Here is a 25,196-nt window from a genome sequence, read left to right as displayed (position 1 = left end):
TAAATTCAGTAACAAGTTCTTTAAGAGCTCAGGGTGGCTCTGAACAGAACACTTGGAAGACAAACAAGTTTTCCAATCTAAAATTGGAATAAGAGACCTGCAGTCACTTTCTGGAGGGAACATTTCCACTTGGAACACCATAAAGCCACCGCTGCTGTAGGCAGTGAAGCAGGTTATGGAAGAAGTCCCCCCCTGCCCACCACACTTAAAAACAGTGGTGATCACCAGATAGGCAGTACCTTTCCTTTCTGCTTTCAGTTGGAGATCCTGAGCTGGAAACCACATCTTCACTCCTCTCCCCTCAGGAGAGTTAAAATTGCTGTACGTAAAAGGATTTCCAATTGTTGGTTTTTAATTTTAATTTAGTCCAGGTTGGCTCAAGTCACAGGAAAATATTATCATGGAGTAGACAAGCAGAGAATTACTAGTTCACAGCACTGTATAAATACATGTACACAAACCACATACAAAAACAGGGTTTTTTTTCCTGTACAGGCTTTGCTAATTAACTCATTTTCTCAAGAAGTATGGGAATACAAAAAAGTCAAGATGAAGAATTTGACAAAAATCAAGAGCCTTTCATTGTATGATTGAAACTGGTTTGGCTCAATATGCACTCCACTTTTTAAGGAACAGAGATTCTGATTTCCCTAAGACATCTACCATTCACATCAGAAGAAAGTGTACAGACAGAACAAGATCTGTACATGTTTATTTGTAAGAAAGTAAATCCATAAACAAAGCTACTTTTGCCCAATAATAGGAACCGTTGTCCACTACAACTAAGTTATTTTCACATGGAAAAGCTTTGAAGGAAAGAAACATTTAAATCATTCAGGAACAAATTCAGTTCTAAGGGATTTCAGCGTAGCACTCAAAGGAAAAAACTGAACACCGTGCATAATGAGCTACATAACACATGATAAAGGAAAAAAGTACATTAAGCTAGAATTAATGCTATGTTGTGGGAGAAGTATTAAAATGAAGGAAGCCTTCACCACTTTCTGGAAAGCCACAGATTGTCTTGAAAAATTAAGTGTACTTTAAACTTTCACCCATTCATGAATGGGTGAAAGGGTGAAAGTTTAAACGATTACAGCTACAGTTTAAATGATTACTATATAATAAATACAGATTACTGTATAATAAGTACAGATTAAATGATTACTGCATAATAAATGTAACAAAGCTGTAGCAAACTTACTTCACATTTCTATTGTTTTGATTACACCGCAGATCACTTTTTAAATCAGTGTTTCAAAAACCCCTCAATAAGTCATTTATCTGAAACATTAAGTGTTAAAGTATGAAAAAGATGAGAGCTCAAATAATTACAAAAAGATTTGCTGATGCTTTTCTAGTTCCATTTACCCAGGTCAGCTAACAAATTGTTTAATGTTGGTCACTTTTGCTTGCAAGACTTAAAAATCTTGGAAAAAAAGAAAAAGTAAAGAAAATAACCCTGGAAATAGAAAAATAAAAATCCTGGTCTGAAAATGTCAAAGCAGCATTTGCACAAGTCTCCCACAGTGGCCCTACTGTACTTTGCCTAGTGGAATTTGGCATTTCTCTAGAGCAAGTCAATAACAGGAACTCAATCATAAATGCCCTGGTTTCCGGCTAGTACAGTAGTCTCAGCTGTGCAGCCTAATGAGGCAGGAGCACACAAGTTTAAATAACAGCTGGTGGAGAAGTCCAGAGAAGGTTAAAAGTTTGCGTTTGTGTGTTTTTTAGTAAAAACTCTTATTTCTTTGTTAAAGATATAAACTCTCCCTCAACGTTAACTTACTGAAGATGCAGCTCTACAAGTTCTCATGGTTGGAGCACCACGTACCTAGCACAGGTTACCACACTACCTTGAATATATTTAATGTTGAAAGCTGTTAGCTTTTCAAGGTAGAAACTGAAGAGTCAGTTTTTCATTAACCTGAAGAAATTACTTTAAAAAACACATTTCATCTCTATAATGCTCTTACTCCCTTTTAACCCTTAACTGCATTTTCACGCAGTTCATAAGGTCGTTGCTTCTGAGAGAAATCCTGTGATGAAATCTGCTAGCATTCATAGAAAGAATAAGTACTGTTGAGGGAGCACTAACACATAAGTCACTGTTTGTGCACTGCATGTGTAAGAATCACTTCAGGCTTAAATTAAGAAAGCCTTCACGTGAAGCTCTGCTTGTACAAAAAACAAGTTTGCTATGAACCGAAATACATAAAGGTTCGATTCCTACTAAAAGTGAAAGATTTTTATAAACAGAAATTTGGGATTTTAAGATGTCATCTTTTAATTACAGTTAAAGTACTGAGATCATTTCCTATGAACGGGCTGTTGAAGTTTTAGTTTTGTGGAGAGTTTTCAATCTCAAATTGAGAATCAAGATTTAGAGTGAAGGTCTTTTCTGTGGTTAAACAAAGTCTTATTCACATCCAACATACTGCAGTCACTTGATTCAACATTATAAATCTACAGGCAGTTTCTGAACACCATCATAACTGATTAGACACCTATACACACACCTCATTTCATTTAGTGTAGAAATGCCTGTAGCAGTTCAGAGCTCTTAAGTATTTGTGGCTAAAGTCTGCACTTAAAAACAAAGCTTTTGACTGACATCATTCTGATTAGAGTACGAGATCTCTGGTGCACTTTTGTCCATCTGCAACTATCACAGAGAAGGGCTCAAACCTCAGCCTCCATCTCCACACTAACAGTGAAATAACAAACCACATACACCAAATTTAATCATTAAAAGTAAGACTTCATTTTATCGCTAAGCTGACAAGTTGCCACTTGAACCAGATGTTGGTATCACCAATAAGGACACCAAGGTCTGTACCTCCCCCAGCCTCTCACTTTCCATTGAGAGAGTAGCCAAAATAGAGCAACACATACACTTCTGACAAGGAAAGTTTTTTGACAAGCTTTTGCAGCGGACATTTGTCTCTTCAGTGCACTGGAGCAGATCACCATCTCTTTAATCCAACACCACTGTGTCCTACAACCCCAAGGGGGAAGAGACACCAGATGACAACATTCAAGGGAGAAAGAGCTTTTCAGATCATCCTCAAAAATCAGGACTGCTTCTCTGACTAGAGCTCTCCAGGCATCTTAAAGAAAAGTTTGCCAGAAGCTATGTTTATTCCTCAGAAAATGAATGAGAGGAAAGCACATGCACCAAGACACATTAAATGCCTGCCTCATTGCTGACAGAAAGAAGAACAAAGGAACCAGCAAGCTGAGGGAAAGAGCCTCAGCTGGATTCAATATCCACCTTATTGAGAAAGTCCTTCCTTCCTCTTTCCCTTTCTAGCTCAGCTGCAGGCAGTCAGAAAAGGTCCTCAACCTCTGGAAACAGATAGAGAAAGGGAATTGCAGCATCTTTCTACTAATTACATTGCTCACACTTCTTCCTAAAGAGCTCCTGCTGAGCTGCTCATCCACAACCAGTACCAAGTATAGCAGTTGCAGCACCCCTGCAGTGTTCCTGCTGCTTCACCCTCTGACCTGGTTCTTCCACGTTTCCTTCTCTCACAGAGGAATAAGATGGACAGAAGTTAGAGAACCGAATCTGGCCCACACACCACATGAGGTGCAGCAGCCCATTAAACACAGTACAGAGGTCTGTTATTTTGCACAGAATTTTTATAATTTTGTACAAACACCTTTGAAGAATAGCACCTGATTGCCTGTTCAGCAAATACTTTATTTCTCAAGGGTCACTTCCGAATTGAATTACATTTAAACCAAAGACTATGCTCCATGTTGACAATATGCAATAGTTGATTTTGTATTCTCCAAGTTGAAAAATATTAACAGAAGACCTACAGGAACAGCAGCACACACAATGTACGTGGGAGAAATCCAGTATTTCCTTCACATTTCTGTTCAAAACTGAGAAGGTCACTACTAAGAGCCCCAAAACATAAGGCTGTCATTGTACTGCAGCACAAAGACCATGTTTGGCATAACACATTAACACAAAACAGAAGGTTATCATCATAGCATGTGGCATTTACAGAGCTTGTGTACTTCAGCTGTGACAAACAATGCCTGTTTCTTTTTCAAGCATAGAAATAGCAGTCATTGTTTTCAGCAATTAAAAGATATCAAGAGCTGTTACTCAGAAATCAAGGAGTCCTATGAACAGCCTGTCCCAGGCAGCTTTGATTGCAACATTTTTAACTATGGTCAAAACAGAGCATTGAATAGCTGCAGTCAATCATGGCAGGTCAAGAGCAAAGTGCTGCCCCATCTCCCTCACCGATACCCACAGCTCTACTGACATCTCATGCTCTGGGACCTCAGATCAACAGCATCAAAACAGGCAGTTAAAACGAATAAAAGGACCATCTATTGTGCTATTTAGCACTGGACAACAGATTTACCAGGCGTACTGTATAAAGCGCTCAGGGTTGAATTAAGGGAACAGATTACATTGCAATAAGTGTTGTAGGAAGTTTGTATTTAAGGACAAAATGCTTTAAAACATTTCAATAAAAATGGCTGTAGTTTTTTTTTGCTCAACTGTTTTCCCCCTACAGGAACGTAGGGAAACTGAAGCACTGGATGCTAAGGACCTGGGTGTGAAATGCAGGGAAATATCACATCCTTTCCAACAAGGAGTCCTCATCTCTGCCATGGCATTTCTATGCTGGACACATCACATATAAGACTTGGACAGTCATTAATGATGCCTTCCTCATTTTCCAAAGGTATTAGGTGAGAGCTTCAAGGACACCCCTAACTTGTTAAGATTCTGAACATGCCAAAGCAACAGCTAAAGGAACCTTGCTCTTAGTGTATTAAGCATCTTCAAAAACAAACAAAAAAACACAAAAACATGTGGAATCTATTAACTTCTGTTGACTGAGGTTCAAAAACCTCAACATAGAGCCACACTTGACACAAAAGGGCTGCCCTCTGCTCTCCTTCTGCATCCCATGCAAGAAGGCATGTGACTAAAAGGCAAGTCAGGTTTCCACTGGATTGTTGAGCTGATCTTTCTCTCTGCTAGCTTTTTTTTATCAGTTTGCTGATCCACCTTCCCTCTACAAGATTCCTCAAGGCCTTACCCTCACAGCTTCCTCCCTGTCCAGGCCCCCCTCTTACTGCTTACCTAAATCTCAGCTGCAGGATGCTCCCCAGCTCCAAACCTGTTCCCAGTCTCCCAGGATTACTTCCTTCACATGCCAGTTTCCAGTTTCCCCTTACAAGCCCTTCACCCACCTCTGACACCATCCATCCCTTTCCCAAAATCTTACTACAGCCCCATTGCTCAGCCCAAATCAGCCGTACTGCCCCACATCTCCTGACTGCCCCTGCTCCATTTCACCAGCACACAGCGCCAAGCTTTTTGTCCAGCCGCTTGTTCAGCTAAATGCTCAGCACAATTTTAATCAGCCACTTCAGCAGATAACCCCTGCCTCAGGTCTATTTCAAGGCTTCCAGTCCCTGTTTCTCTTCTCCTGTACAATGCTGACCCACTCCTAACAGTCCTCACTTAGGATTACAGCACGGTTCTTCTGCCTCTTGATCCAAACTACCTAGAACACAAAGCAAAAGAGAGGTACTGTCAGATTTCTGTCTGGTTTCCCAGCCTCATCTCAGCTCACTGAAGAAGAAAAGCCCCCTCAAGCCTCAGATACAACAGTCTGGAAAATACTTCACAAGCCCACAGGGATGCTGAGTCTAGCAAAAGAAAAAGCTGTAAGGACTGGAACATGGCCAGCATGAAGAAAAACCTCAGAAGTCGGACAGGCAACACCACGAAGTCCCTATTTGACTCCAAGAAGAGTCATTTTCAAAAGATTTTATTAGCATAGCCCAGAGACAAAAGCCCTTATCTCAAAAAAGAATTTGAGATCATGCTCCAAACTACTGACCCTACCCCAAAGTGGTAAGATCATGCAACCCTTTAAAACTTCCTCCCTCCTCCTCACACTTGATTTTTCATTACAGTTGGCTCATTTGGACTGAAAAGTTATGGAACAGATGGCTGTAGGAAATTTTAGGATCAACCAGAGAAACCTGGCAGGAGACAAAGGCGGCAAAACACTGGTCTTCAGGAGGAAGTTTCTGCAAGCCTATGAAGTAGTCGAAGTACTAGTTTACCTTGTTTTCCATATCCTTGGTTGTCCTGCCAGTTACCCATAAGCAAAGCTTTCTCACTGACACTGGAACAGAAAACCAGCTCAGGTTATAAGAAATCTGAAAGTATATATGCTGCTACTACAAAACATGAAATAAATGCTTAAGTAAAAACACTCCCAGACATGTGTAAAAACACAAGGATTCCATCCTATTCCTATTAAAGTTGACTTCCTTCTCAAAAAAACAAGGAATGAAACCAAGATCTTTGTCAAGACAACAGAACAAGAATCTTTAACATATATTTTCCGCAGGACCCAAAGCGAATATACTTTTTGCCAAAAAACAGAAACACATACTTGTATTCTTCATCAGCATCCAAGATTCTTAAAAAAGGCTGCCACTAAGCCAAAGCAATACATTCCTTCTGCAGCAACTTATTTTGTATCCCAATGAACAAGCTTATGCATAAACTTTTCAAAGGAAATATTCAGAAACTGACTTTAAGTAGTCTTTCAAGATAATTTTGATCGGATAAAAATATTAGCACCTCCTCAAGTTACCTTTTGATGCAACAGTTCTACAGTTTCTTCTGCGTGGAAGAAGAAACATCTGGACAACACTAAGTCCGAAGTAAAAAAGAATAAAGCTGTTGTTTGCCAACTTTGTGGCTTTTTTCAGGCATATGAAAAACTTAAGTCTGGGAACAAACTGGCAATTTCTCAAGTCCCTGAGAAGGACAGATAGAAGTACCATGAATTACTTTGCTCATTACCCAGCACTACATCACAGCACAGCACGCCAGCTGTGACACAGTGAAACACTGTTCAGGAAGACGCATGCTTCATAATTCTGTATCTGGACAGAACACTGCTCATTGAGGAATTTTTCTCCCTTCCCACTCAAATTTGGGAAATTAAGGTGCTGACATCAGCTCTAAAGTCAACCATCAGTTTGAAAGCTTGAAAAGGGTGGGGGGAAAAACAGCGGCAGCTGTAGTTGCCAGTGACAGCAATTCTGCAAGGGATTTTCCTAATAATCTAAAATCAACAGCACAGGAGGTGGGCAGCTAATGGTCGTGTAATAAAGCTCAAAATACAAAAGAGCCAATGGGAAAAAGAGACCCAAGAATAAAGTGGAGAAAGTTAAGACACCAGAAAGCCAATTTCTTACTGCTTACACATGCGTCCTTCCACCTATGATAAAAATCTCAGGTTTAGGCATAACCAACACCATTCTGCAGGCGCAGCCATGCATCCAGAGAGCATGTTGGGAAATGCATTTATCAGAGTAGTGCCTTCAGCTAGAGCAAGGAGCACAGCTGCTTTTTAGAAGCCCGCTCTCAAATCAAGGAGCGGACAAAAGAAAAGTCACTGAGCAAACAATTTCTTTCCAAGTATATTATATTATTTCTCATTGACTAGGGCTTTGGTTTTTGGTGGATGAAATCAACTAATAAACAAGTTCATAGCTACTTGATTCTCTTTTATTAGTAAACCACCATGCCACTCTTTCCCTTGGAGAAAGTGCAGATCTCACACAGAATCACCGAATTTCTAGGTTGGAAGAGACCTCAAGATCATCGAGTCCAACCTCTGACCTAACACTAACAGTCCCCACTAAACCATATCTTTAAGCTCTACATCTAAATGTCTTTTAAAGATTTACAGGGATAGTGACTCCACCACTTCCCTTCTCCCACCAGGTCAGCCAGCCTTGCTCTAGTGACTACAGGCAGGCAGTCTCTGCCTCTCCCTCTAGGTGGAGAGCTTTCCTCTGCCACTGCTGCACAGCCCCACATGCTGCAGCTGGGATAGGAGGGGGAGAGCTACTACTGCAGGGTCAGTCTGTCAGGGTATACTTCTCCATTAAGCGTCCACGTTGGTCCACGCAGCAGAGAAAAATCACCACACGCGAGTGGAGGCAACAGCAGCATAGAAATGAAATTCTACCCAGCAGAACAGCCTTTAGGGGACTTCTAGGTCGCAAGCATCCTGATCATCCATTCAGGGAAACAAGGGGAGCAACACTATGTTCTGTTCAGAACAGTGCTGTTTTCAGATTTTGAGCTTGGGCTTTCTTCATTTCCCTAAACCATTCTGCTTTCCTCCATCTCAACAACAGTTCATCTCCTTGCTCATATCGCCACATACGCACACGCTTTCTTCACTAATCACAAGGATCAGGCAAAGCAGACAAGAATTTCCATGGCCATCTCAAACTTCAATGTGTTTGATGGCAGTTTTAAATAATAGAGAAAGTATAGAGCTGACTTAGTCCTGTTCGAGTTTTGCTCCCACAGGCCTGAACACCTTTCACAGATGTCCAGAAGAGCAGCACTCCTTGATAATGCTTAGGATACCTGAAGCACCTTCTGTCTATGTAAGGTCCCATTACTTAACTAAAGCAATAATATTAATCACTGGACTTTTCACCTAGTGTTTGTATCTTGTCATGAGGAATTCACAGGAAATAGCTGATAGGTAAAAGCTTAAAGAAAAATCAGGTACAGTTGAAGTACTGAGAATGACAACCAAATCAACTAAATTGAGAATCAAGTCAGAATTTGTTTAAACAACCACTAATACCTTTAAGCAACCTGTCAGTTTTCACCTTTAACCATTATTTCAGGATTAGTAAGTTTATTCATGCTCCTTCCTCTCCCCCCCCCCCCCCTTATTATTTAAGCAGATAAATTAATTTAAACTCAGGAGCAAGCTTGCTTGAAAAAAATAAAATCTTTGAAGTACAGAATTTTACTCTCCCATTGAAATGGATCATCACATCTTTAAATTTCAGTCTTCTGTCTCTTGACAGCAGAGGAGTTGGTCTTTGCCGGGCTAGGCAGCAGTAACGTTGCTAGAGCCATCAGAACAACGTGAACTGGAAGGCAGCAAGACCAGAAACTTCACCTTTACAGTTTTTCCTTCTCTTTCTCTTGTTCCCTCCCCAACATCATTTTTCCATTGAATTAGTCAGCCTTTTTCCATGTAATTAATGAACTAAGTGTGGCTAAATGTATTAACAAAGATGGCAGTATGCTAAGAGTGTTAATTCTGCAAGTCTGGTCTCCATGCTAATTAAGCCATTCCTCCTATAAAGTCTCTTAAAAATCTATCAACTTACAGCTAGATGGAGTTCAAATAATTCATTACCCAAACTGTTTAAAGGTGCAACTATATACCCATGCATGCTACAGTATCCAACACATCTTTGAAATCCATAGTAAAGCATTATCATTTGCAAATAAGCCTCATGTGTTTTACAGATGTCAGCAAGCTCAGGCACAGACTGAGAAAAGGAAATGTATTGGTACCATACCACTTCTGCTAGCCATGTTTCAACAGCAGTCCCAAGGAGGTTATAACGAGAGTTGAACAAAGATTTGTTTGCTTTATAGGTGCCAGGAGCCACACAGAAAGTTGCTCAGTTCTCAAACAAGTAACTTACTTCAGTTTCTCCAGGGGTCAGGATAACTGTGCATTATTGCATTAATCAGCACTACCTGAAAGAGGCAATGCACCAATGCTCAATTAATTTCAATTCAGGCTCATTGATAACCAGAGGAGTAAGCACAGTTTTCTAGTTTGTTTTATAGAGAGCATTTCACCAAGCTGTCTGAGGAATGACTATAGCCACCTAAATTATTCCAAATCCAAGCTACGTACACAGTCACTCCTTTGTTCTCCCAACACCACTACATAAACCAGAACCAAGAGGGAGCAATAGAAAGCCTTGCAACAGGAACTCTGCTTTTGCATTCAGTCATCCATTCTGTTAAAAGCGCATGACATTGTCAGTATATATGCCCAGCAATAGCTGAGAAAAATCTTTACTACTGTATTCAGTTCAATTTCCCTTGCTGGTGTTAGAAACATAGGCTTTTTCCCCTCAGATCTGCTGTTCCCTCAGTTCTGGTAGTACTGTAGCTAACTCTCAAGATCTCCTGCCAACTGAGTATCAATGGCACACCAGTAAAACTAGAGAAATCAGCATTTTTCCAAGGAGACTGACAATGGAAACATCAGATCAAGTGAGGCTGCCCATTATCACAAGCAAGCCAGGTTTTCTACTCTTCCCTACCAGAAAGCTGCACTTCAAGAATTAAAAGTAATGAGGATTTTCAACATACGGATTTTTATGACTAAAAACCCCAAAAGGAAGAAAGAGTCAGAAGGCCTCTCTGCAAAAATTAATCCTGGGATTAACATGATTCATTTGAAAACTTACCAAGTGTTGTCTTCTAAGAGTTATTATACATGAACACCTGTAAGGAGCCAACTATTAATAGCACCAATGAAACTGTCACACAAAAACAAAGAAGTGCTACTTGTGGCACTATGATTCAGGTTGTGTCAGCAGTTTGATTTTCATGACTTTAACACCCAGCTGTGAAAACTGCCTTCAGTAGAACCAAGCATATTACGCCTCTACCCATGGGGAGCAACATTTCTGTTTTCACTGGGTAAAAATGCAAGGGTCAATTTTAATACATAATCTCCGGATAATAAGACCCAAAATTTGCAAGTCGTTTTTGGATATAATCATTGCCAAACGGGACTATACCTTAAAAGGACAGTTTGGTAAATACTGCAAGGCAAACACGGTGGAGTGCAAGAAGTGGGGAAATAAGAATGTGTGATTTCCTATTTTGGCATATGTACCTCAAGAATTAGAGGCATACCACAGAAACCGTGTGCTAATACAGAATTCACAGCTATAGATCTTTGTAAATTGGACACTGTGTGCTTTAACGCAGAATAGCAATAACATTTATTTTTAAGACATCACTTGAGATTCTTCAAGCAAGGAAATGTGTAAGTAGTAAGCACTGAGTGACTAGTCCTGTGCAAAGTCAAAAGCACCACTCAGGCTGGCACTGGACTTGTCTGTTGTACACAGGAACGAAAAGGTGGAGTTTTTCAATTACCCCATCAGGGATATATTGCTGAAGAGATTCTGCAATGAGAGAGCACCTTCTTTTAAATAAAAAGGTCCTGAGAAATTCACAATGAATGAAACTAGACTCCATAAAGGCTTTTTCCTAGTATAGTTTGATGCATCGGGCATATTACAAGAATTTGGGATTTTATTCTACTTAATAGCCAAGTTTAATTATGATGAACATTAAATGCTACCTTAGAAGGTTAACACGGCTAACTGTGAGGAAAAGCAGTAATGTCTTAGCTATGTTCAGTAATATAGCAATTTACTTAATTAAACACTGAATTTTAATAATGTGATTTCCTACCTGCCTCTCATTGTATACAAACACATACCAGAGCTATGTTTTAAACTTAACTACATAATGCTAAAGACAGTACAGTCTTACTGTAAAGGTAGGAACAATAGAGTAGCTTTTCCTCCAGGTCTTTTGTATATCTCTTCCCTTTTCCCATATTAAAATGAAGCTTCTTCTCAGAGGAAGACAGGGAACTAGGAAGATTTAAAGGCAATGCACTTCATTCCATAGATTTACAAGCCTCTCTCTCATCCATCTGTCCCTCAGAGTCCAAGACATACTAGAGGGAAAGCTGAAGGTACAAAAATACTGAACTAAACAAAAAACTTTCTGAACTAAAAATCTTTAGCCTTTCTCTAAGCCATATTGAGAGGCAAGTGTTGATAACTAGCCAATTACACTCCTATAAGATCAAATCCTTTTAATGAGAGCAATTAGAAATCCACCAAAACCACTGTCATTGAAACTCAAGAACTAGTCAGGATCAAGCCAGTATTATTTTGTTCAGCATACTGAATCACTCAAAAGATTTTAGACCTTCCTGAAGGAGGTGGGCTTGTACTTCCTTCAGAAGGAATCTCTAATTGATTTTTGGCCACCCTTTCCCTTTTCCTACCATCTAGGGCTATAAATCGGCCCCATCCTGTCCTTCAACACACACAGGCCATATGGTAGACGCCAATATTTATAAGTAGTTATAGGAACATTTTATGAGGGGAACATGGACAGACTTTAGCTTACATTGAAATGCCACAGCCTCAGTAAACCAATAGACAGAAATGCCTGAATTCTCCAGAGGGTTTTGGAAGCAAAACCATTATATTTTTGGCTATGCACATGGTTTAAGATGAAAGTTACAGTACACGTGATAGAGTAACATGAGACATCAATGAGGCCAGGTAATGTAAGCTCTCCTTACTACAAGGAAAGAGACTACAAGTCAAACTCACATTTGCCTATCCTATGGATTGCTTCAAATAAAATAACTGCTTCCGCATTACAGAATGAAGTGCCACGTGGGGCAATATTTGCATAAGTACCACCAGGTGGTCACCCTGAGCACCTTTCACAGTCAGCAGAGCAAACATCCGTGTAGCCAACACAGGTTACAGCACAACTCTTCTTATTCTGAGGTAGGAGCACACACTTGATCAAACAAGCCTGCACTCTGAACTTAATCAGCTAGATAACTCTCACCCACCTAAGCAGCTGCCTAGAAACTTGCTGAGATGTAGACACGTGAGCAAGGAGGTTCCCACTTGAAGTGACAGAATCCATCCACTAGTAACACAAGCTCGTACAAAGAAAGAAATGAAACAGCTTCAATTAATTAGTGCAAGTTCACCATCGCATTTCTGTAAATCACACAAAGAATTTCCAACAGAAACTCAGCCTACTTAACTGGTGTCAAAAGTAAGCTGCACGTCTGCCTCTGCAAACACCAGCTACAACATTTAATGATTGGGAGGTTGTCTATTATTTCAAATGCACGTGGACTCTCTCACATTTCACTCTTTAGACACCACGTTAAGAAAAATATTTATGAATCAGCAATAACTTAAACCATTATTTTACAGTTTTCAGTTTTATCAAAATAAATACAGTGTTAATACAAATACAGTGTTATTGCTCAGGGAATTTTAGTACTGTAAAGGCTCCGGATGCCTTCTGTTTGCCAAATCCGTGTTATGCTTCCCTTTAACTGATGAAGGTAACAGATAGCTGTGATATACTGGAGGTGATAAGGACTGTCAGCATGCGTGTGGCAAAGCTGAACTGGACTGCAAGAGGAATAAGCAGTCAGCGTCCTCCCATTTAAGTGTTACCTCCCAATTTAAAGAAAGATAATAAAAAATACTGTTTAAAAAGCAGCACAATAGACAGTGTAACGATTTGAAATTCTATCCACACTCCCTAAATTAAAGAATCATACCATAATGTTTCTGCAATGGTGTTTTTTTTTTTACACCATGACATTCTGCAAAAGAATATTAATAAAAGCGCAGCAAATATTAGGTAGGAATTTTTTCACTGATTTTTCATTATTAAAGAATGAAATAGGAGTCTTACTTTCTCATTCTAATCGTAAGTTTCCTTAAGTTTCAAAAATGAGAAAAAGGATTGAAACAGTTGCACTGTTTCATAATAGAAAAGGCTGCAATAAGAACATGGGAACATAAACTTCTTAAATTTCCTACAATGAGCTGATAAGCATTAAACAGAAATCAAATACATGAAGCAAAACCACATAGCCACAGATGCAGGAACAGCTATGAGTATGACTACTCCCCTAAAATGGGCTGGAAAGGGCATAAACTGAAGTTTAGCTCTTAGTCTTTGTGACTTCCTTGCCTTCTCATCTTCAAGAAGAGTTCTGCAACTATTTCAGCTTCAGTAATGAAAGGACAGGTGCTACTGAGTCTGCAGATCTACAACAGCAGAGCCTCTGAAGCTGTTCAAAGGCCAGTCATTCCAAAACTGCTCTTTCCCTCTCTAGTATCACTGCAAGCACAGTGGGAGGAGGTGAGGACACGATAAAAAAAAAATATCAACTTGTAAGCAATAGAGATTGCCAAGTTCCACCAGTGCAGACCAGGCTTGGGGCTCAGCTGAACAACATTTGATCAGGAACAGCCAGTTCAGCTTCAGTAAAAAGGCTTCTTGGCCATGTCTTCTTAAGCATTCCCACGAAACACATCTCACAAAGCTACTGGTACGGGCACACCATCTATAAGATGAAGGAATATAGACTTCTGTATGCAAATCTGAATGAAGATTTGTGTGTCCCTTTTCTACCGCACATCCTATGGAGTTGTAATGATATTCTCATTTCAGAAGCAAACAGCATGCTGAGTTTTGGCATGAATATTTTGACAGAAGACTACCATATAATCATGGGAAAAATTACACTGACATGAAAACCACAATTATTTAGCTGTACAAAATCCAGAAAACTTTGCCAGAAATTTCAGCATCTGAAAAAAACAGCTTTCTCCACATAGATATTTATGCTTTTAGAGAACTGTATCTCAGATCTCTTCTATCACAAAAGTAGCAAGTATACCAGAAAAAAATAGCTGTTCACCCTTCTAAAAAAGGAAATTGAAACTAAAATGATGTTATGGATCACCACTGGCATCACTGATGAAGCCTGACACACCTAATGCATCTAAGGAGATCCCACATGCATGAAGTGTTTAGAAAAAGAGGCACACCTACTTCCTACCATAGGATGCCTGCAATTTGACAAGTAGCAGCCTAAACAGCCCAGTGGTGTGTCCCGGATCCAGAATAGCACCAGCCACTTACAGAGAGGGACTAGAGGAGCAGTCAGAAGGATTTGCAATGTATCAGACTAGAAACAAAAGTCATTCACAGTGTGCCTATATAGGAACAGTCAGAAGCACTCCCTGCCTGATTTGGGGCTTTCTTCTCTTCTACACATACATATTGTTCTATACACCTTAGGAAAGGCTCATTTACCATTTCATGAGTGGGAAATATGTTCAAGCTACTTCTGGCATAGGTCTATACATTAAGTCTGAGTAGGAATCTCCTATTTTCAAGTTGCTAGTTTGTTGGTTTTTTTTTTTTGTTTGTTTTTTATTTGTGACTTTGCTTTTTGTGTTTGTGGTTTTTGGTTTGTTTTGGCTGTATGTTCTTAAGGCTTCCCATACAGTTTGGTGACATACCACCTCAAAATACTTTCAAATACCCAAGAACAGAAGAACAGACAGTAGACCTGGCAGTGCATCTCTCAGCCACATGCTTTTGCACCATCCTGAAAGGTGGAAGTTTACAGATTGAGCATTATGTACCTCACATACAAAAGGATATCTCCTCTAAAGTGAACGATGAGAAAGCCGAGATGCAGGTCTTTAACAGTTATGCAGGTGTCAGATACGAAGCAGAGACACAGTATCTTTTCATTACAGCAAAAGCACCTGAACAGACTTTCAAAAAGACAATTCCCCCCTGCAAACAGACAAAATTTTATGACAGACCATAGGAATTCCCCGTAGAGAGGAATTCTCAAGCAGCAATAACTGGGTCAAATGACAGCTAAAACCAAAAAGCTTTCATAGAAAGGTAACTATCTTACCACATTTAAGAGTCAGCTTTTTCCAGATCAAGCATTTTTTCTTCCTATTATTTCAAATGTGTTCAATTATAGTAATCATAGCACCAACTAGTTTATCTTCTAGGAAACTTTCCAAAAAAACAAAGATCTGCAGCATCCCACACCCAAGGCAAGTAATTTTTGTAGCTGACATACTTGTTGGATCACTGTATTTTACTGATCATCAGTACAAAGCTGGTGTGATACCACCAACTTTTATCTGACCGATTTGACTGTCTGATGCAAGCTGCACCATTACTCAATGCAATTGAGTTGTCTCCTGGTAGTGAGAAATGCTATTCAGTGGAACCTGAACAGATTCCAACCAGATAAAAGTCGGACACATCCTTAGACAATTTGCTTGCTGTCAGATGAAATTCAAGTTGCAAAGCAAAACTGTTTCCCATTCTTTTTTTTTGATATCTTAAAAAAGTGGACAAAAACTCTTAAAGAAAGCCCGACTTAGGTATACTACTTGTGTGCATATGTGAACAAAGAGAAGTTGTTACAAGATTTATATTGCATGTGAAGAAGTTTAATTGCTTAAGGACGCATAAAAGGCATAGGTGACAAGAGACAATACAGCTTACATCAAGTTGTTTGTCAGGCTTCATTATGGATTTAGATTGTGAAAACTGTGCACACCCTAGAAACAAACAAAAAAGCACAGTAGGAACTTTAATAACAGAAGGCAGATAGGAGAGAATTCCACTCTTTCACCTTGCCATCCAATAGCTTTCCTTTGTTGAGTATTTTAGACAGAATGGGCTCATACACATACAGAACCCAAAGGAATTCCTTGACTGAGGTACTGAAAAAAGAGAATTCATATGAGGTGAGAAACAATAAGAAAAAGCTTTTATTTTGCTCATTTGGCTAAAAAGCAAATTAGCAAGAAGAGATTTAGAGCAAGATAACATGTACCTGTGAGAGAAAGTTAAGACACCTACCATTACGTCGACTTTCTCTCACACCATTGTTCACTTTCTGGTTCAAAGGAATGATGCTTTCTAAAACAAGCCTGAGCTGTAATGCAACAGCATAGAAAGGGAAGCAGAGCTGACAAGTCTGTAAGAACAAATAACTTAATCAGGATTCAAGTCCAGACTCAAATGCCTAAAGAAGCTGGGCTAAAGGTGTGAGAAACTGTCAAGAGAGAAAGTATTTCATGCCTCACCAACAGAACAAATAAAAGCACAGGTAAGCACAAGGAAACTCAGACTCAGTCACGGCACTCTTCAGAGAAATAAGATGTGGAAAACAGAATTAACAATAGGATGAACACCAGTATCATAACTGCACAGAAAAACCTTTTATGCAGCTTTCTTGGATTACAGGAATAAGAGCAGTAACTTTTCTGTTCTTCACACAGTCCACCACAGCAGGCAGTACTCCATTTTCCTTGTCCTCCTGCATAGATACCTGTTTTCTAGGAAATAGACTCCCTTCTGCACAAAACTCAACAGCTAAAATAATGTGAAAGAGGCGGTCAGAGGAGAAACAAGACCAAAGCTTAGTGAGAGAGCATTATAGCACAAGAAGAAGGGAATTATCTCTTCAGTTTGGATTGGCTGTAGGTATATAGAGAGAAAGATGCTCAAACCGTAACATTTTAGAGAATACAGAAATACAGGAACTGTTTACGCTGATGGTCACCAGTCTTCATTTTAAAAAATGAAATAAACAACAAAACTAAGAAATTCATATGCTGCTGGTAATGGGATACACTGCTCCCCTTGTCAATCTGAGCAGCAGTGGCAATAGCTCCCCATGGCTATCCACATCATAAACCTTCATGCTTTATTTAGCATGCTTGCTTAGCACAAGTCAGCTTCCCGAACACAGATTGGGTACTATGCCTCTGTCTTTCTCATATCTTCGCACTGTTAGAATATACCTTAACACTGTAAAGTACTGAACACACTCCAGAAAGTTTATCTACTTCTATACCAGGTACATATCACTGTATGCAGTATCTTATAATTCACTTGCTGTTGACAATGTTTTACAGCCCACATCCTGTGGGCATCTTGTTCAAGCACAAGAGCACAAGGAACTGGATTGCCTCTCCACTGATCCTTGAGTCAACACCTGTTATCTGTGCTGCTATACCATGACTTCCCTTTCCAGTAATCAGCCTGAGAATAGACTTTTTAGCAGCCATAAACACTGAGCAAAGTTGCACAAGGATGGAAAGAAAAAAAAAAAAAGGAAGTTAACACCTCAAGACAGGTGTATGGACTAACCTTGTATCATCTACACTTTATCATGAATGTGTTGTAGCTCACCTGTGCTCAAACACCCCCCACTAACTGCATTATGCATTTTTGCAGGTAATGGTATACAGCTGGGCTCCTCTGAGCAGGCGCAGACAGCATGGTCTGGACTCTCAGCTCCTGGAGAAGATAAGAGTCCTGCCAGTCTGCATAGAGTTGTGGAACATGAAACAGCTGAAAGGCAGTAAAACAGAAGACCATTTAATTGTAATTGCCTTGGATAACAAGTCAATGCATTAAGTGAATTAGAGCAACTGGTAGTTCTCCTCCCTTCAAAGGAAGAGCTGAGAGAAAGAAATTATGGCATATTTTCTAAATTAGGGCCTGTGTTTTCAGATAGTATTCTAGCCTCCAGTTTCACTCTGACATTTTCCAAGACTATTTTCTCTAGAGTTTTGGGTGAAACATGATGGCAATACTTTATACTCCGTAAAATGAAAGACCTGGAATTACAGTTTAGGTAAGCTTGGGTTTCACCCCACAGCCATTATTCATGTGCTGCAAAACTTAACTAGGCACTTACACCACCTCCTTGTCTGATTGTGGGTGTTCAGCTTCTGATACTGTGGTGGTTTTACTCAATCACTTAAGTTGATGTTAGAATGAACAGACCTCTAGATCACAGTCCTAGATCCATGAACAAGCCAGGATGAGCTAGAGCAGGTTGCTCAGGGCCATATCCAGTTTCCTTTTGGATACCTCCATGGATAGATCATGACAGACATCCTCTCTATGCCATCTGTTTCAAGGCTTGACCACTCTCACCATTTAAAATACAAGCACACACACAAGCATCTGTCTCAAGATCAATTTATATTTCAATTTGAGCCGAAATTACTGTTCCTCCTTCTCTGCAGCCTCAAACTAAGATAAGGATGTTCAGCACATCTGAAAGTCTCATTCAAGACAACTCTTGGCTATTCAAAGACAGCCGCTGAAATAGAGAGCACCTAGTTTCAACCCAGACAACGCCTGTATTAATGAAGAGGCAGAACTGCTTATCCATAGCTTTACATGTAGCCTATGCAGTTTCAGTGAGATCCAGCCTGCTATTTCTTTGCCAAACAGCAGATGAATTTGACAGAAATGAAGGCACCTGCATAGAAGCTGCTGCTAGTAGGGCTACTATATGAGCTCTCATTTACAAAGCAGAAACACAACTGATTTCACTGTCTACAATTTGCAAAAGCCTCTGGCCTCGTATTGACATGAGTTCTAGTCTATTACTTCATCAAAACTGGCTGGACAGCCAGACCCAAAGAGTCATGGTGAATGGAGTTAAATCCGGTTGGAGGCTGGTCGCTAGTGGAGTCCCCCAGGGCTCAGTCCTAGGGCCTTTATCAATGATCTGGATGAGGAGATCAAGTGCACCCTCAGTAACTTTGCAGATGACACCAGCTTAGGTGCATGTATCAACCTGCTCAAGGGCAGGAAGGCTCTGCAGGAGGATCTGGATAGGCTGGACCGATGGGCTGAGGTCAACTGCATGAAGTTCAACAAGGCCAAGTGCCGGGTCCTGCACCTGGAGCACAACAACCCCAAGCAGAGCTACAGGGTGGAAGATGAGTGGTTAGGAAGCTGCCTGGCATAGAAAGACATGGGAGTATTGGTTGATAGTCAGCTGAATATGGGCCAGCAGCATGCTCAGGTGGCCAAGAAGCATCCTGGCTTGCATAAGAAGCAGTGTGGCCAGCAGGGCTAGGGAAGTGATTGTCTCCCTGTACTCAGCTCTGGTGAGGCCGCACCTCAAGTACTGTGCTCAGTTTTGGGCCTCTCACTACAAGAAGGACATGGAGGTGCTTGAGCGGGTGCAGAGAAGGGCAACGAAGCTGGTGAGGGGCCTGGAGAACAAGTCCTACGAGGAGCAGCTGAGGGAGCTGGGCTTGTTCAGCCTGGAGAAAAGGAGGCTCAGGGGTGACCTTATTGCTCTTTACAGGTACCTTAAAGGAGGCTGTAGCGAGGTGGGGGTTGGTCTGTTCTCCACGTGCCTGGTGACAGGACGAGGGGGAATGGGTTAAAGTTGTGCCAGGGGAGGTTTAGGTTAGATGTTAGGAAGAACTTCTTTACTGAAAGGATTGTTAGGCATTGGAACGGGCTGCTCAGGGAAGTGGTGAAGTCACCATCCCTGAAAGTCTTCAAAAGACGTTTAGATGTAGTGCTTAGTGATATGGTTTAGTGGAGGACTGGTTACTGTTAGGTCAGAGGCTGGACTAGGTGATCTTGGAGGTCTCTTCCAGCCTAAATGATTCTGTGATTCATAGCTTAGCTTTATGAGTTAAATGATCATCCTATTGGTCTACAAACTCTTATCTTACCATCTCTCCAGGTAAAGCAGGATAGCACCAGATACAAGATAGACACTATTCACAGCTCACAATCCAGTGACAGAAGGGGGGTGGGGGGGGAACATCAATATAACCCAGTTGTTGGATATTCGGCCAGAATATTTTTTGGCATTTCTCCAAGAAATTAAACATCTAAGTATTCTTACAAGCATCAGTACACAGAAAGACAATCAGACTGATTGCAGTGCAGTCAGACTTCCCAGAGTTATTTAAATGCAACTGCAACAGATATTTAGTCATAGTGCCTAGAAAACAAAGCTGTCAGAAAGCACTGCTTCAGCAGCTTCCCCAAACAAGAGACAAGACAGGAGGTAAAGATCTGGATATTCAGTAGTAAATGTTAGTTAAGCTGCTATTTGATTCACAAAAATCTCATTTTCATATAATAGTTCTTCATAATAGGTCTTCAAAGTACTAAAGTTTGAGAAATCCAGCATTTTTCCACATTTTGCATTGTGGAAAAATCCATCTTAAAAAAAAAAATCCACAGTTTGTTAAAAAAAAAAATGTTTTAATACACACAAGAGGCATGTTTCAACAAAATTATTTTTTTTGTTACATGAAAAGAAGTGCTAAACATTACTCAGAAGTAACCTACCAGCAGACCAATATCTACGTGAAACTTCAGAAGCACTTTATCCATCCAAATACAGCAGTTACTCAGACCAGAGGTCACTTTAGCAAAACAGCAAACTGCAGTTTGCCCCACTGCTGTGGTGTGAGAAGGGAGATAAGGGAAATCTCAATGCTGCAATGGGAGTATATGACACCACGGGTTACATACTAGAGTCTTTTATCAGTAACGCAAGTGGTAGAAGGACACTGATTTCACCCCAACCCCGCTGGTAAATGCAGGATTTATAGAGATTCATTTATATACTATAATTTCACAGATACTATGGTCCAGCTCTTGCATGATCAGGAATTCTGGTGCCAACTATAGAATTGGTTTTCACTTATGGCTTTACCACCCATGTTGCTACCTCCTTTTGCTATCTGGCCAGAGGTCACAGCCTCCTTCCTATCAGTTACACATTGAACCCTGCAGCGCCAGTACTTCTTTTAGGTACTTCCTTCATCCTGTTATCCTCATGATGAGTTTTTAACCAACTGGTGCAGGTAAGCAGGCACATAACAAACTTCCATTCACTATACAGAGGGAGTTGTTGCAACCTCCTTTTGCTATCTGGAGCAAAATCACAACCTCCTTCCTATCAGTTAGGCATTGAACCCTGCAGAGCCTGTACTTCCTTTAGGTACAAGATGAAGGAAGTAAGTTGCATGAACCATTTTTAATGGACTGGTGCAGGTAAGGTGGCATATGACATAAGCTTCCATTGACTATACAGAGGAAGATGTGCAGATAGCCCACCCTCTTCTGGCATCCTCCAAAGCCTTGTGAGTCCCATTAGAAGGGAGTAACTCATAAGATGCAGCTGTGCCATGTCTCCATGGCATACTTCAAGTAAATGCTGCACCATAGGACAATTCCTGTATCATGAGAATACAGTTGTACCTGGGCTCAGTTCCTTCGTCATCATAACAGGATGAAAATGCTCTCTTTCATCAGCAGAAGAGAAGGATAATTGAGATGTTCACGACTACTTGGAAGTTCTCAGAAACGTAATGAGGCGTTTGATCTTGATGTTTATGATCAAGTATGCCCACTGTGGCATCATCTTGACTCAGGAGGTGCCACTGCAGTTCAAGCAGCACTTCATTTAACCTCTTAACACAAAAGAGAAACTCTACATTCACCTAGAACTGTCACGGTCCACTTGGCTCAGTATTATCTCCCACCTACCCTTGTTCCAGGAACCAGGCTCTGTGGGGCCTTGGTTCAGCAAACAGCCTCTGAGCACGCTGGCCACACGCAAACAAAAGCCGGGCTCCTTACATAACACAACCGTGCCAACTCACTTTTCAAAAGAAAAAGAATCCTGCAGCAGAAGGGCCCTAGTTTGAATAAGATTAATTTACTATCCAATGCTGTTCTGTGCTTTCCTCAGCCTGAAGGGATCCAGGCCTTTATTTCTGCACCCTGAAAGAGTTCCAATTCCAAGCAAGAATGCAGAGAGAGACCAACTCCGTTTAGCCCAGTAATTAAAGTCACTGTCTAGAAAAGTGAAAGCCTGAGCTCGTTTCCACTTTCATGTGTCTGTGCATTTTATGCATGATAATTAAGCTTAAAAACATTCTCCCGGAAGGTAGGACACACAACTTTGCCCATTCTCAGATAAGGAAGAAACAGAATCCAAATCTCCCATTTCCGGGTAAGGCCTCTCCAAACAAAAACAGTCATTAAGTGTAAATAATGACAGGTAAGAAAAAGGGCAAGGAACAACTACTAGAGCAACTTTTCTTTAAATTTCACCTAAGAACAGACGACAGACCATTATTCCTAGTGGTAGATCTCAAAATAATGAGAAACTATAGGACCCAGAAAGAGGTTGCTCTCAGCATAAAGCTTTCATCCTCGGCCAAGAGCTGGCAGTCTCATCACCAAGGCACCCAACCTCTTTGGCTACCTTTTAGGTATTCCAGGCCTTTACTAGCTCTGAATCCCTGCATGTTTCAACATTGAAAAAATATGCCTGACATAGGCTAAACTAAGATGGAAGAGCTGCACTGAGAATAAGGAAAGGTAGCACACAGAACACTACGCTAAAAAATAATACCACTATGGCTAGAGGCCTCTTACTTTTTAATAAGAGAAACATAACTTCTGTCAATGAACCAGAAGACTATTCATCTAAGTAGTTGTTTGGAAAGCTGCCTGTGCTCTTGCTAAAAACAACTTGTATACACTAACATTTTTACTTGGTGATTATCTTTTTGTCCTTCTCAGACTCAGTTGTATCTCCTTGTCAAACAGCCATTTGGTAGGATTTCTTAACCTGCTCTTGGCAGACAGTCACTAACCCATCAGAAAAGGTGACTCCAAGATATGTTTCAAGAACACATGAGAACAGGTATAACAAGCTAAAACAAAAACAGCTGATGAAAATTCAAAGTACAGTCCAGGTTCCTTTTGATAAGACACAAAAACTGCTATGACACTGTACTGTCACTTGATTTATTCCCTCAAAGGTCAGGTCCATTACAAAAGACAGAAGCATTGACTAACATCATTGCAGAGTAAAGGATTAACATGCTTGTTTTCACATGCACTTTTCCACAGGCCAAACAATTCACGCCAGTACCCCACAGATGGATCTTCGAGCATTACAGGAGACGTCACCATTGAAGGGGAAGAAGTTCTTCCACGCATGAATGTGTCATTGGTTAAACATAAACGATAAGGGAAAGAAAGCTGATCCACTGATTCTAAGACAAGTAACAATGCTTGCTGTTCCGGGTTACCTACTTAACAGGTTCTACCCATCACAAAAGATACATCCTACAAGCAAAAGTCACTCAGCATGTTCTAAGAAATAGTGTGCAAGCAGAGCTGTTTTTCCACATAGCGGGCAGCATCTATGTTGCAAAGTAAGGTTGATTAAGGAAGTCCAGGGCAACTTTCATTTAGCACCCACTTGGCAGCAAAGATGCAGCAGTGTCAGGCTCCGTGTGGACACACAGTCCAACCAAACGTCCAGGCTGCCTGACGGCAGTGAGAGCTGCAGATGCTGTGCACGAACAGTCCTGCAGGTCTCCCAAGGTTAAAACTCACCACTGGCACATCCTTTTTCACAGAGCAGGAGATGCTGCAAGGCAAACGCTTTCATTTTCACGCCACCTTTCCCTCGCTGAGCTCACTGCTATCCCTATGATTAACCCAACCAAAAATTAAGCAGGGACTGCGACGGACCTGCAGGAAGGCAACACAAGCAGCCTCGGGAGCTGTTTGCATCATGCATCCTGGGTGGAAAAGTGATGCTGACTGCACGGATGGCTAGGGATAGGGAGCAAAGGCACAACCCAGGAGGCAGGCTGCCCTGCAGCACCACGCTGGCAGCTCCAGCTGGAAGAGCTCCACCAGCCTCCAGCAGGTGCAGCTGCCTTCTGATAAAGCTCAGCACTCACCTGTGCTGACGATTCCCTAGGAAACACAGCCGCAAGCTCCGCGGGGACCCCCCTCACACCCCCTTGCAGCGCAGCACAGCACAGCACACTCCAAACCCATTCAGCCCGCAGGCTGGCTGCATGCCCCACGGACCACCCGTACCTGCCCGGTGATGCCGGTGATGAGAGCCACCTTCCTGCCGCACCCCTCCTCTCCTGCCCGTGCCATGGCTGATCGCCGAGGGAAAGGAGCAGGGGCAGCCCGGGGGAGGCGCAGCTCCTGCACATGGGCTGTGGCTACCGGCCGGGGCTACCAGCTCGCCCGCCTCCCCGCCGCCATTTCGCGCCTCCCGCCCCGCCCCGCCCCGCCCGCAGGTGCAGCCCCGCCAGGCGCGCTCCCGCGCAGGAGGGGGGGGGGGGGGAAGGAGGGAGGGAGTAGCGGCCGCGGGAGCGCGCCCCGCTGTCCTCCCCCCTCCTCTAGCCTCGCCCCGCCCCCCTCGGCCTCTCAGCCAATCGGCGGCCAGCGGTGCTTCCTTAAAGGGACCCAGCGGAGGAGGTGCCGGCTTCCTGGCCGCGTGTCGTGCCTATGGGGGGGGGGTGGTCGCGTCACAGCGCCCCCTGTGGTGTGGAGGAGCGATGTCCACCGCGCTGAGGAAGCGTTTTTTTTGGTTTTTTTTTTTTTAGCGTTTTCTCGCTCATCCTATCCGCCTCCCTAATTTTTCAGTCAGTAATCTACAATTCCATATCTCGTGAGACTGGGCAGCCACATATATGCCACCACAAAACCTCAGCTTTCGCTGGAGGAAGGGCTGCGCACGTTATATTTAGAGAATTACATTTAGAGAAGCGCCAGTGAGTGCCTCACGGCTGCGGAAGGAAGCTCCAGATCTAAACTCTTCCGTATCAGGCACGGGAGCATCCAGGCACCAGAGAAATAAAGCTGTGCAAAACTGGTCCCCATCAGCTTTCCTACCTGTGGAAACGCTTGTTTGTAAATGACCCTTCCTGGAGCGAGCGAGCTCTTGGAAATGGGGCTTATAATACACATTTATTCTGATGAAACGCTGAACACGTACCCTCTTTTATTGAGGTATTACTTTCCTGTATCTAAAAAGTAA

General features: G+C 41.7%; 1 protein-coding gene across 1 annotated transcript in view; it reads right to left on the bottom strand.

The window, feature by feature from the left end:
- Positions 1–24,418, bottom strand: part of GMDS (GDP-mannose 4,6-dehydratase) — a 403,977-nt gene extending 379,559 nt beyond the window's left edge. Inside the window, exon 1 of the mRNA XM_032182378.1 lies at positions 24,242–24,418. Coding sequence (XP_032038269.1) covers positions 24,242–24,307 — 66 coding nt within the window. The 5' untranslated portion in view covers positions 24,308–24,418. The remainder of the gene's footprint in view (positions 1–24,241) is intronic.
- Positions 24,419–25,196: the final 778 nt, after the last annotated feature.

Source organism: Aythya fuligula, chromosome 2 (assembly GCF_009819795.1).
Source record: "Aythya fuligula isolate bAytFul2 chromosome 2, bAytFul2.pri, whole genome shotgun sequence".
Classification (NCBI taxonomy): domain Eukaryota; kingdom Metazoa; phylum Chordata; class Aves; order Anseriformes; family Anatidae; genus Aythya; species Aythya fuligula.
Note: the sequence above shows the minus strand (reverse complement) of the source record. Positions and strands in the feature narration are given on the sequence as shown.